The 13,589-nt window shown below is 40.6% G+C and overlaps 1 protein-coding gene across 4 annotated transcripts in view; it reads right to left on the bottom strand.

The window, feature by feature from the left end:
- Positions 1–13,589, bottom strand: part of LOC123878876 (single-minded homolog 1) — a 64,240-nt gene that overhangs the window by 13,885 nt on the left and 36,766 nt on the right. For 2 of the 4 annotated variants that reach the window (XM_045926249.1, XM_045926248.1), the window contains exons 2-7: positions 7,036–7,127; positions 6,631–6,760; positions 5,773–5,948; positions 5,044–5,159; positions 4,119–4,239; positions 1,892–2,070 (exon numbers count right to left, since the gene is read on the bottom strand). In XM_045926249.1, coding sequence (XP_045782205.1) covers positions 1,892–2,070; positions 4,119–4,239; positions 5,044–5,159; positions 5,773–5,948; positions 6,631–6,760; positions 7,036–7,080 — 767 coding nt within the window. In that variant the 5' untranslated portion in view covers positions 7,081–7,127. Of the gene's footprint in view, positions 1–1,891; positions 2,071–4,118; positions 4,240–5,043; positions 5,160–5,772; positions 5,949–6,630; positions 6,761–6,905; positions 7,128–13,589 lie in introns of all 4 variants that reach the window. The other 2 variants (XM_045926250.1, XM_045926247.1) reach the window with 1 other exon arrangement.

Raw genomic sequence — 13,589 nt, 5'->3', positions numbered from 1 at the left:
TTCGTATTTTTTCTTTACTTGTGCTATAAGACCTACCTACCTGCCAAATTTCATCATTCTAGGTCAATGGGAAGTACCCTATAGGTTTTCTTGACATACACGATAGATGGACAGACTGACAGCAAAGTGATCGACTATAAGGGTTCCGTTTTTCCTTTTGACATAAGGAGCCCTAAAAATATGTTGATGTCTCACCTGGCATCCAAGAAAATAAGTCTCATGTCCAGCGAAGCCCTGAACATGAACATGTTGGAGTGCAGCTATTGAGCTCGGTGACGGCGGAGGGCGGGAGGGAGTGTCCCACTGCCACCAGCCCCAGCGGCGCCGTGGCCTCGCCGAACCTCCTCGCGCGGAGGTAGCCCGAACAGTGGATCACCTATACAAAAACCAATAATATTGATGTCTTACCTGGCGTCCAAGAAGATCAGCCTCATGTCCAGCGAAGCCCTGAACATGAACATGTTGGAGTGCAGCTTGAGCTCGGTGACGGCGGAGGGCGGGAGGGAGTGTCCCACGGCCACCAGCCCCAGCGGCGCCGTGGCCTCGCCGAACCTCCTCGCGCGGAGGTAGCCCGAGCAATGGATCACCTATACAAATACCAATAATATTGATGTCTCACCTGGCATCCAAGAAGATCAGCCTCATGTCCAGCGAAGCCCTGAACATGAACATGTTGGAGTGCAGCTTGAGCTCGGTGACGGCGGAGGGCGGGAGGGAGTGTCCCACGGCCACCAGCCCCAGCGGCGCCGTGGCCTCGCCGAACCTCCTCGCGCGGAGGTAGCCCGAGCAATGGATCACCTATACAAATACCAATAATATTGATGTCTCACCTGGCATCCAAGAAGATCAGCCTCATGTCCAGCGAAGCCCTGAACATGAACATGTTGGAGTGCAGCTTGAGCTCGGTGACGGCGGAGGGCGGGAGGGAGTGTCCCACGGCCACCAGCCCCAGCGGCGCCGTGGCCTCGCCGAACCTCCTCGCGCGGAGGTAGCCCGAGCAATGGATCACCTATACAAATACCAATAATATTGATGTCTCACCTGGCATCCAAGAAGATCAGCCTCATGTCCAGCGAAGCCCTGAACATGAACATGTTGGAGTGCAGCTTGAGCTCGGTGACGGCGGAGGGCGGGAGGGAGTGTCCCACTGCCACCAGCCCCAGCGGCGCCGTAGCCTCGCCGAACCTCCTCGCGCGGAGGTAGCCCGAACAGTGGATCACCTATACAAATACCAATAATATTGATGTCTCACCTGGCATCCAAGAAGATCAGCCTCATGTCCAGCGAAGCCCTGAACATGAACATGTTGGAGTGCAGCTTGAGCTCGGTGACGGCGGAGGGCGGGAGGGAGTGTCCCACGGCCACCAGCCCCAGCGGCGCCGTGGCCTCGCCGAACCTCCTCGCGCGGAGGTAGCCCGAGCAATGGATCACCTATACAAATAAACCAATAATATTGATGTCTTACCTGGCGTCCAAGAAGATCAGCCTCATGTCCAGCGAAGCCCTGAACATGAACATGTTGGAGTGCAGCTTGAGCTCGGTGACGGCGGAGGGCGGGAGGGAGTGTCCCACGGCCACCAGCCCCAGCGGCGCCGTGGCCTCGCCGAACCTCCTCGCGCGGAGGTAGCCCGAGCAATGGATCACCTATACAAATAAACCAATAATATTGATGTCTTACCTGGCGTCCAAGAAGATCAGCCTCATGTCCAGCGAAGCCCTGAACATGAACATGTTGGAGTGCAGCTTGAGCTCGGTGACGGCGGAGGGCGGGAGGGAGTGTCCCACGGCCACCAGCCCCAGCGGCGCCGTGGCCTCGCCGAACCTCCTCGCGCGGAGGTAGCCCGAGCAATGGATCACCTATACAAATAAACCAATAATATTGATGTCTTACCTGGCGTCCAAGAAGATCAGCCTCATGTCCAGCGAAGCCCTGAACATGAACATGTTGGAGTGCAGCTTGAGCTCGGTGACGGCGGAGGGCGGGAGGGAGTGTCCCACGGCCACCAGCCCCAGCGGCGCCGTGGCCTCGCCGAACCTCCTCGCGCGGAGGTAGCCCGAACAGTGGATCACCTAAAGGTACAGATGGAACGATCATGTAATACAATTACTTAGAATAGAATAGAATAGAATTCATTTATTTGCATAATGTGTGTATAAAAGATGATGATATGATTACAAGGTTCAACACATTAGCCGGAGTGGCGTACAAATATTGTGTTAGTTATATCTACTTACATGCGCTTCGTTAAATTAAAATATAAAAAAAAAACAAATCAGACATTGAAATGAAAAAAAAAAAAAATTAATACGTACAATCCAAAAAAAAATGTCAAAACCGAATAAGAAATTAAAAGCCAGTCATAACCATGATTAATAAAAAATAAATAAATAAATAAAATACTAGGGTATACAGATGTCAAAATGAATGAAAAATATATCTTATTATGTCAAAATTTACTACACTTTGAATAGGAAAGGAGACCCACCACGAAGACATAGTTCTTTAATTTTAAATGCCGCTTTGCCTTTTTTAACGGTCTCCCTGACACAGTAGTAAACGCTGTGGTTTTATTAGTGGGAGACACCAGGTTCGATTCCCGACAGGGGTTAAAATTTTTATGATTTCTCTGGTCTTGGCTGGGGGGGGGGGGGGGGGGGTCTTCGGTAGGGCTAGTTACCACTCTAGCGGCAAAGTCGTACCGCCAAGGGATTTAGCGTTCCGATATTTTATTTAGTTAGGAGTAACTGCCATACCCCTTCTAGGTTAGCCCGCTTCCATCTTGAATTGCATCATCACTTACCACCAGGTGAGATTGCAGTCAAGGGCTTAAACTTATCTATACTAATAAATAAAATTGGAGTGTCTGTCTGTAATTTTGAAATAACTACCGCATATTAAGGTCATATGGTTATTTGAACGATACTATAACTGAATCACACGTTTTTAAAATTTTTGTCTGTCTGTCTGTCTGTCTGTTTGAAAAGGCTAATCTTGGGAACGGCTGAACCGATTTTGACGGGATTTTCACAGACAAGTAGAGAATTGACCAGGGAGTAACATAGACTACTTTTTTAACCGACTTTCAAAAAGGGAATTGTGTTTTTTTAGCTATGTACACCGAAATCTTCAAGATTTCTGAACCGATTTGCGTCATTTCTTTTTTAATCGATAGAAGAACTTTGCGACATTGTTTCATAAAAAATTTGGAGTCCAACTCCTCAATCCTGATGCTGCAGGGGATCTGACGCGGGCGAAGCTGCGGGCATCAGCTAGTACTGAATAAAAAAATGGTTAGCAAACTTAAAACTAATATCAAACGTGGATTTTATGAATTTTGGAAGACCCTCCATTTAATAGATCCTCAGAAAAAAATCATTTTTGACATACATCATCCCAATTCCAACAATCACACTTCTGAGATTCATACAAGTGGTGGATTAGATTAACAAATGCGTGTATTTGTTATTCGCAATCCCTCGCGTCCTCTGCTTGTACTGCGAGTGTCGCCGCGTGCATTTGTTAGTATAATTGAGAGGGCTTGTATGCATCCGTAATTAGTTCTTAGGGAGCTGGGATTTCAAATGAAAATATGGGGACACGTCCAACTATTATTCATATTTACTTTGTCACGCTTGATAATTTTTGAGTGATGGATAATTTTGCTGAAGAAATTGTGGAAACCGAAAACCTAGACAAATGGAAATAATTTTTAAAATTCATACGACACTAGTTCTTGAAGTTACCAATTTTTTTGAATTGGTAACTTCTTGAACTAGTTTATTATGCATATGCATTTTGTAAAAATCCCGCGGGTACTCTATGATTTTCCGGGATAAAAAGTTGCCTTTGTCAATTTCCAGGATGCAAGCTACCTCTGAACCTTCCATATAAATCGGTTAAACGGATGGACCTTGTTGAATCCCGTGGGAGCTCTTTGATAAAAAGTAAGTAGTAGCCTACGAGTATGCCCATCCCCGGCATGTAAGCTAACTCTACCCAAAATTGGTTAAACTGTTGGACCGTGAAAAGCTAGCTGACAGACAGACCGACAGACAGATTTTCGTATTTATAATATTAGTAAGTATAGAAGGTATGGATAATTTTATACTGTAGTTACCTTATATCCAGAAGTAGTCAGTCCAGCGTTGCGTTTCGCAAGCACGCACTTCATGCGTATGAAGAAGGCTCGCTCGCACTCTATGTCTACGTTGGGACCCCACGTACCTCCCACTGGGTACCTAAAACAAACAATCATAAATCAAAGTCCGTACCTCAAAAGGAAAAACGGAACCCTTATAGGATCACTTTGTTGTCTGTCTGTCTGTCCGTCGTGTCTATCAAGAAACCTATAGGGTACTTCCCGTTGACCTAGAATCATGAAATTTAGCAGGTAGGTACGTAGGTCTTATAGCACAAGTAAAGGAATAAATCTGAAAATCGTGAATTTGTGGTTACATCACAGAAAAGAAATTAAAATGTGTTTCAATTTTCAAAGTAAGATAACTATACCAAGTGAGGTACCATGAAAGGGCTTTGGGTACTTGTACATTCTAAAACAGATTTTTATTTATTTTTAAGCATAATAGTTTTTGATTTATCGTGCAAAATGTCGGAAAAATACCCGAGTACGGAACCCTCGGTGCGCGAGTCTGACTCGCACTTGGCCGGTTTTTTTTTCAATTGCCTGAGTAACACTTGCTTTAACGGTGAAGGAAAACATCGTGTGGAAACCTGCAAGTCTGACAGTTTGTTATATTCTATTCTCAAACGTGTGTTAAGTCTGCACGAAACGTTTTGCGTCTTCATTCCTCATACGCATGGCTAAGGTTTGGAATACTCTCCCGCGATCTGTGTTTCCTACCAATTACAATCCGGGTATCTTTAAAACAAGAGTGAATAGGCACCTTCTAGGTAAACGCGTCCCATCTTAGACCACATCATCACTTTCCATCAGGTGTGATTGTGGTCAAGCGCTTGCCTATAGTGAATAAAAAAAAAAAAAAAAACTTGCCCAGCGCGCAGCGTGGTAGACTATGACTTACCCAAGCGATGGCGGTACGATGTAGGTGTGTGGATGCTGCAGGCTGAGTACCGCGCTCATCTCCTCGTGATCTGCTTGGTGGATGTACTCGTATATCGAGTTGCCCGTCAGTTCTACCTGTAACCCAAAACCGTAGTTCATCTTCTAGGAAATCCTATTTTTTTCGTACTAAAAGTTAGTGAGAAAGATTGGGCCAGTGGGAGTTGGATTCGCAAATGAAGGGTTCCATCGTACAATATATTTCTGTTTTAGGGTACTGTATATATTCCGTTTTTCCTTTTGAGGTAAAAGGAAAAACGGAATATATAGGATCACTTTGTTGTCTGTCTGTCTGTCCGTCTGTCGTGTCTGTCAAGAAAACCTATAGCGTACTTCCCGTTTACCTAGAATCATGAAAGACAAGTAGGTAGGTCTTATAGCACAAGTAAAGGAAAAAAATCCAAAAACTAACTAAGATGTGGTTTAGGAGATTATTTGTTCAAGAAAATATTTTAATTTTTTTTTGTGATGTTACCACAAATTCATAGGTTTCGGATTTTTTCCTGCCAAATCACATGATTCTAGGTCAACGGGAAGTACTCTATAGATTTTGATTCCCTTTTCTTAATATACACGACAGACAGACAGACTACAGATGCACAGACAACAAAGTGATCCTATAAGGGTTCAGTAAGTATTTCCTTTTGTGGTACGGAACCCTGAAAACGAAAAAAAAGTCCATCATACCTACCTGACTCAACCCAAGGTGCACCGACGCCGTTTCACTAATGTACATGATCTTTCCATCGGGAGCTACTACGAATATGAATCCGTCCAGGGTCTGGAGTAGATGGGAACCCAGTTCTCGGATGGACAGCTCCCGAGGCTGTGGGGGTGGAGGTGCTGCACCCCAGGCGTCTCCAAGACCTGGGGATAATTTAAAATGTGCATAATCATCAGGATATATGTAATTATAGCTCTTCAAAAAGTTAGTAGTGGGGTGTGGAAGTTCTTACAAGAGACCGATGTCCAGCAGTGGGTGACGATGATGAAGCGAATACTTCCAAGAGACTTTTTAGAAGATTCGAGTTACCTGTCTCATCTTGAGATAGCTTGTGGTATAACAGATGCCTTGTCGAACTAAAAGATGATGGCAGACGTGAGACGGCAGTGGTAGAAGTTTGGCATGTTCTAGAAACTCGACGTTCTCCTTTTCTTTTCTGGATATTTTTGATCTGTTGGGAACTTCTGCTGAATTTAACTGTAGGTACCTCTAAAGAATGAGATCAAAAGTACCAGGCAACCAGAAGCTTCCAAGAGACATTTTAAGAAAAGAAGAAGCAACTCAGCTTACCATCAGGGAAAACCTGTCTCATCTTCAAATAGCTTGTGGTAAGTCGTATCACAGAAGCCTTGTCGAGTTGAGAGGTAATGGCAGACGGCAGTGGCAGAAGTTTGGATAGTTCTAGAAACTCGGCGTTCTCCTTTTCTCTTCTGGATCTTACTTTTTACACTTTCTCCTCTAACTTGGTAGTTTTATTGTCTTCACGATAAAAAGTACCAGTCAAGCATAAACTCCCAAGAGATATTTTCAGGAAATTCAACTTACCATCAGGGAAAACTTGTCTCATCTTCAAATAGCTTGTGGTAAGTCGTATAACAGAAGCCTTGTCAAGCTGTGAGGTGATGGCAGACGGCAGTGGCAGAAGTTTGGCAAGTTCTAGAAACTCAGCGTTCTCCTTTTCTTTTCTGGATCTTACTTTACATCCTATAAAGCAAGTCTTGGGAATCCCTGCTAACCTGATAGTTTTATTGTCATGATGGGATAAAAAGTTCCAGTCAAGCAGAAACTCCCAAGAGATATTTTCAGGAAATTCAACTTACCATCAGGGAAAACTTGTCTCATCTTCAAATAGCTTGTGGTAAGTCGTATCACAGAAGCCTTGTCGAGCTGTGAGGTAATGGCAGATGGCAGTGGCAGAAGTTTGGCAAGTTCTAGAAACTCAGCGTTCTCCTTTTCTCTTCTGGATCGCGCTGCGTTCTTGCTTTTCTCCTTCATGATTGCCGTGCTGAGGACGTGCGAGCGGTGCGCCTCTTTACGGCAAGCTGGTGGCAAAGATTTTTTTAGAGTTTAGTAGCTGGCTTTATTACCTACTAGCTGATGCCCGCGACTTCGTCCGCGTGGATTTAGGTTTTCCGAAATCCCGTGGGATCTCTTTGATTTTTCGGGATAAAAAGTAGCCTATGTGCTAATTCAGGATAATATCTACCTCCATTCCAAATTTCAGCCAAATTCGTCAAGTAGTTTTTGCGTGAAGGAGTAACAAACATACACACATACACACAAACTTTCGCGTTTATAATATTAGTGTGATCTATTTAATTATAAAGAGTGTAACCAGAACGCTAGCAAAAACGAAGACAGGTGATAGTACTGATATTTACTGATAAGATACAATAAAAAAACGACGTAAAAAATCCTGTATTTTAAAATGTTCACTTTCGGTTAGGCGGATCTTTAGGAATCCCGTGGGAACTCTTAAATTTTCCGGAACAAAAAGTAGCCTTAGGTTCAGCGGTTGAGCCGTGAAAACATAGCAGACAGACAGACAGACACACATTCGCATTAATAATATTAATTGTAGGTATGGATCATTGCATAATTTCGGATTTTCATTACCAATTCCTTCACTCCTGGCAACACTTAAACTTAATGGCGGCAATATGTTGTTTTATTGATGCGGTTTTAGCCTAAGGGCGATTAGGGTTGTCAACTATAGGTAGGTCTACGTATAAGGCGTCGATAACTTCCCACACTATTCTTTTTTCTTCCATCACAAGTTGGCACTTGGCTATAATCTCACCTGGTGGTAAGTGATAATAAAGCAGGATACATATTAGGTACCTACATGAAAACCTATGACAAAGCTGTTTGATTTTCCGGGATAAAAAGTAGCCTATGTTGCTCTCCAGGTCTTTAACTATAGCCCTGCTAAAATCACGTCAATCCGTTGCTCCGGTGCAACGTGATTGAAGGACAAACTACAACAAACACACACTTAAGCATTTATCACACTATCACACTTCACACTAATATTATAAAGGAGAAAGTTTGTATGTGTGTGTGTGTGTGTGTGTGTGTGTATGTGTGTATGTTTTTTACTCCTTTACTGGACGGATTGGGCTGAAATTTAGAATGGAGATAGATTATACCCTGGATTATACATAGGCTACTTTTTATCCCGGAAAATCAAAGAGTTCCCACGGGAATTTTAAAAAACCTACATCCACGCGAACGAAGTCGCGGGTATCAGCTAGTAATAAATATATGGGAGTGATAGGTAAATAACAACAAGTATTTTGCGAGGCGATTAGAAAAACATACATACATACTACTAACAAACATACATACACACTTACAACAAAAATACACTGCTAAACCTGTGCTTGTCAGGTAAAAATATAAAATATTCGACGTTGGCAACCCTAAGTTCCCATATTTCTATTTTCTGTAAGCCGGCAAGGACATTTGTAAGAATTACCAACCCTGAATAATTCAAGATGGCGCTGTTGTTTTTCCGCCAATTTCTTTTTTAAGGTTCCGTACATATGATGGTACGGAACTCTTTGAGTGCGAGTCCAACTATTACTACGATTTTTCAAATTTAAATTTAGATCTAAGAATCGTTTAAGAGCCGTAAAAAGGACAATCTTCTACTAAGATCCAGCGGATTGCACCCAGGTCCCAGATGGATACAGTTTAGTTTTAAAAAAAAAGAAAGAAATTTTCAAAAAAAGAAAATTTTATTTCCTGTGGTACCTAATTCAACATGGCGCGCTGTTGTTTTCCCGCCAATTTTTTTTTTGACGTAGGTGCAAAGGGTGTATGAATATTCATGTTTACATCATTAAAAACCTCGTATAAGTGTGAATGTATAATTTTATGATGAATAATTTCTGCTTAGAAAAGTTTTGTTCACTGTGACCGAGAAAAGTTGTGATAGCATAGTGGTTAACACTTCAGCCTCAGGTATCCAAGTTTCCGGGATTCGATACCGGGCACGCACCTCTAACTTTATATGACGGACTTGACAGACCTTCATTCAAACTTTCAACCCCTAAGTATAATCCCCTAAGGATTGGAATTTTGGAATACCGACGTATTTCAAGTTTCTTACGCTGGCGGCAGGCTGTGCGTTCATAGACCAATCAGTCAGTCAGGATATTATGTCTTTGTATAATTTACCCATATTAAGTACCTGTGTAAAAAATGTATATAGATATACAGACGCAACGTGCGTTGACACGTTGGCCCCGTGTCATATCAGGGAGACAGTATCAAGACCGGGAGCCGCAGCAGAAATGGCTGAAAACGGCAAGCGGCGCAAATATGCCTCTCTTATTGAGAGTTATATTTTTGTTCCGTTTGCCGTGGAGACCCTGGGGCCATGGAGTCTTAGTGCAAAAAAAAATTTACGAGACATTTCACCGCGTTTAATAGCCTCATCGGGTGACAGAAGGGCTGGCTCATTTTTTGCGCAACGGATCAGCCTGGCTGTCCAACGCGGAAATGCAGCCAGTATTCTTGGCACCATTCCTCGCGGGCATGATTTGTATAGTAATTAGATAAGGCTAGCTTTAAGTTTTATTGTAATATTTTCATTTAAAAAAAATATATAAAAATTATAAAACAAAAATATCATCCATATAGATATAAATACCTAGATATAATTGAAATCAGTCAAACATACACCAACCTACTAAAGCCATATATAATGTGTAACAGTTTAGAAACAAAGAAACTTGGAACTTCAATATAAGAATTATTAAGAAACGTATTAAAATGTACTTACGATATTCCATAATATTATCGATTTCAGTTGTATATTTGCTAAACACTTTTCGACACGGATATTTCATTATTAATTTGTAATAATTAATTAGTTTAATCTGTGGTAATATTTCACTGTACTATAAGTATTCTTATCTGTAGAATTTACTAATTCTAATTTTGAAATTTGGATGCATCAATATAATATTCTGCCGACAGTTTCAGAACGTACCTAATTTATTCCAGTTAATTTTCCAACGTTTCTTGTTTTAATTAATTGCACGTTCTAATTTTGAAGAAAACCGTGCTTTATTATCAGTCAAGAAATCAAAGTTTTGGTGTTGAATTCAAAACAGGAATTAAATATTATTAAGTTCTATTACAATTACGATTAAAATTATTATTTGCTCCACATTTCTATTTTAAAAGTTAAAAAATTGTCTATACTCCTTATAAGAAAACTATTTTCTTTCAACTCGAACACGTAAACTTTTACAAAGTCTGATCAAATCCCGAACGAAACGCAATTTGAAAAAAAAAAAATTGCACCTTACACGAACAGGTTCAAATTTATACTGGCGGAGCACACCTTCCTTCCTATGTCCGTTTCCAAAAAAAAGTTTAAAAAAAAAATCGACAGGTACATACAATAGCTGTCAAAAGGCCCGTATAGATTTTGACGACATCGGGTTTCGACAATATTTCTATTGTTATTTGTTAATACTGTTGTTGTCATCTTTATCTGGTTACGTAACGGTTTGGGAGAAGTAATGCTTACTAACTGACTTTTAATCAAACGAAAGTTTCATATCGACTAAAGATGGACCATTTCACAGATAACATGTGAAAATTCATGTGAACAGCCTTTTCACATAGGTATTTACCTTACCAAAGAAGTCATAGTCAGTCTACATGGTAGAGACCAAACTAAAAAACCGGCCAAGTGCGAGTCAGACTCTCGCACCGAGGGTTCTGTACTCGGGTATTTTTCCGACAATTTGCACGATAAGCTATTTTATACAAAAACCGGCCAAGTGCGAGTCAGACTCGCGCACTGAGGGTTCCGTACTCGGCTATTTTTTCCGACATTTTGCACAATAAATCAAAAACTATTATGCATAAAAATAAATACATAATAGGTCTGTTTTAGAATGTACAGGTTTCATATGTTACCCCACTTGGCATAGTTATCTTACTTTGAAATGAAAATATGTACTTATTAAAATGTTTCGTGAACACATTTTAAATTTTTTTTCTTCCTTTTTTCCTTCACTTGTGTTATTAAACCTACCTCCCTACCAAATTTCAATACTCTAGGTCAACGAAAAGTAGGTACCCTATAGGTTTTCTTGACAGACACGACAGACGGACAGACAAGAAAGTGATCCTTCATGAGTTTTTTTTTTCCTTTTGAGGTACGGAACCCTAACAACACTCCGATATTCTATCATAAACCATTCAATATTATCGGGCCATAACCAACCATTGTAATAATAATATTATAATAATGAGCATACAAATTATGCGCGAGCATGTCGCTCGCGTCGTAACATTTGTAAAGAATCAATTAATTGACAGCCGTTTGCATAATATCTGTGACGGCCATCTTGGATCGTGAAAATTTGAAAAGGCGATTCGATCTGAAATTCGAATCGATTTTGCCCGCCTTTTTTCACGAAAAATTGTTTTTAACCCCCGACCCAAAAAGAAGGGTGTTATAAGTATGACGTATGTATCTGTGTATCGTTATTGCTCTAATAATTTGGTACCCAGAGCCTCAATAGAAGGTTTGTAGTGCAGATACATTATCTAGTAATGACACAACATCGTTTGTTTTAGTGATTTTTATCTCATTTTTTTTTAAATTAGTCTAATTGTAAAGAATTTGGTATTTTGTTAAAAAAACCAAAAATATTCATAACTTTTAGAGAAAGTTAAATATGGCCATGCTGTAATTTATTTATTTTTGTTGGAAATGACCTCCTCTATTTCCCTACCGCGTTTTACCAGCCTGTATAAGGAATTTTGCCTTTTGAAAAAATAATGCCTGGTAATTTACTCAATATCCTTTCCTTGTCAATTAACATCCAATAACAATTTCCCAGCAGTAAACAATGACCCGTCCAAGTACCTACACGCCCTAAGTATTATAAGTAGCTAAGCGCGTAGTTGGGGAACAAAACCCGACACACGTGTCTAATCCCGCGGATCCGGGTCCCGGGTTCCCTTCCCGGTGGTCTGTCGTACTTCAAACTGTGTTGTTTTAGAGGGACTATGGGGCTGATAAACTATAGCCCATATTTTTTTAACCCCCCATCCAAAAAGAGGGGTGTTATAAGTTTGTATGAAAGCTTGAATTCCGGAATTTGATTTTAACTCCGGAGCTTCGAAATATTACAGATTAGTTTGTAAAAACGAAGTTATCGTGAACATAACCGGAGTTTCGATTTCATATTTTTAGAAAAAAGTTGAGCTTTTTAGCGTTTACATAATTACAGTAGTCAGTAGGTACATACAGTCTTCATAAATTGTACATATGAAATAGGGTAAAACTTATCCAATTTTAACGATGGAAAACATAACAAAAAATCAAAATGGAAAATCTTTTTACAATCAATTTTACCAGGTTGTAAAATTGATTATAATAAGATAATGTACTTCGTGAAAGAGAGAGTTAGAGAGAAGGTGATTGCTATCGTCACACTTTATCCTGTCAAACTATGGCGGTAGGCCTCCTGACTAACCCGATTGCAATGCGGTTAATCCTAAAGAGTTATCCAAATTACATAATTTATGTCCTTCCCGTGGGAACCAAGTAACAAGTCAATTTTACGCGCCAAAATCAATATCTATGGCATTGTCTTTTTTTTTTCGACAAAGGCGTAGTGTCATAATGCCCATTGTCTATGGCCGCAAAGACGGACGCACGTGTCTATAGCAGGTTTTACTGTGTTTTGTTGATTTTGGACCTTTTTTTGCCGAGTTACACCTGTAGAGTCATTCATGAGTAATTGATAATTTGCTTTGGGTGTGAGAAAATTTTTCGTACACTGTAATTTGTCGTAAAGTTTTTTATGAATGAAGACTCAATAGCTAGGTTTGCGTGTGGTTTGAAATAAATTAGTAAGGTCACAATTTCGATTCCTAATCCTATTAGGACCAGGTGGTCTCAAAGCTACATTTTGCGAGCCAAACTAAAAACCAAAATCATTTACTTATTTCATTTATGCTTCGTCTGTGACGCTGCCACCGGTTCGGAATGAAAATTCTAGCCGCTGGACCCAGGCGGTTCAAGACAAGATATGAAAGATCTATGGTCAACAGTGGACGTCTAGCGGTTGATAGCATCACCTAATTCCCACGCCTAAATAAAAAAAAACCCCCCCGACTTTACTACTTTCAAATTCAGCATTATCGTGTCAAAATGATGATATTTCGTCATTCTGAAATCATCCCTTATTACTGAAAGCATAAGGTTCCCAAAAACGAGTTTTTAATTCGTAGGTTTTTTTCTAAAACTCTTTTGTCTATGATCGGTTGACACTGACAGGTCCAAATTGGCGGGGCGGCATTGTAAAGCGCGGGAAAGATCGTTCAACAATGAGACCTGTTGTTTTAAACTTTTGCATAAATTATATTGCCTTTATTTATTACCGGGTTTATAGGCTTGCGTAGACTTTTATTTCGTAAATTTTGATGCAAGATTTTTTTTTATCAGTATCTATTTTTTTTTAGTA

Source organism: Maniola jurtina, chromosome 26, assembly GCF_905333055.1.
Source record: "Maniola jurtina chromosome 26, ilManJurt1.1, whole genome shotgun sequence".
Classification (NCBI taxonomy): Eukaryota; Metazoa; Arthropoda; class Insecta; order Lepidoptera; family Nymphalidae; genus Maniola; species Maniola jurtina.
This window is presented reverse-complemented; position numbering and strand designations above follow the sequence as displayed.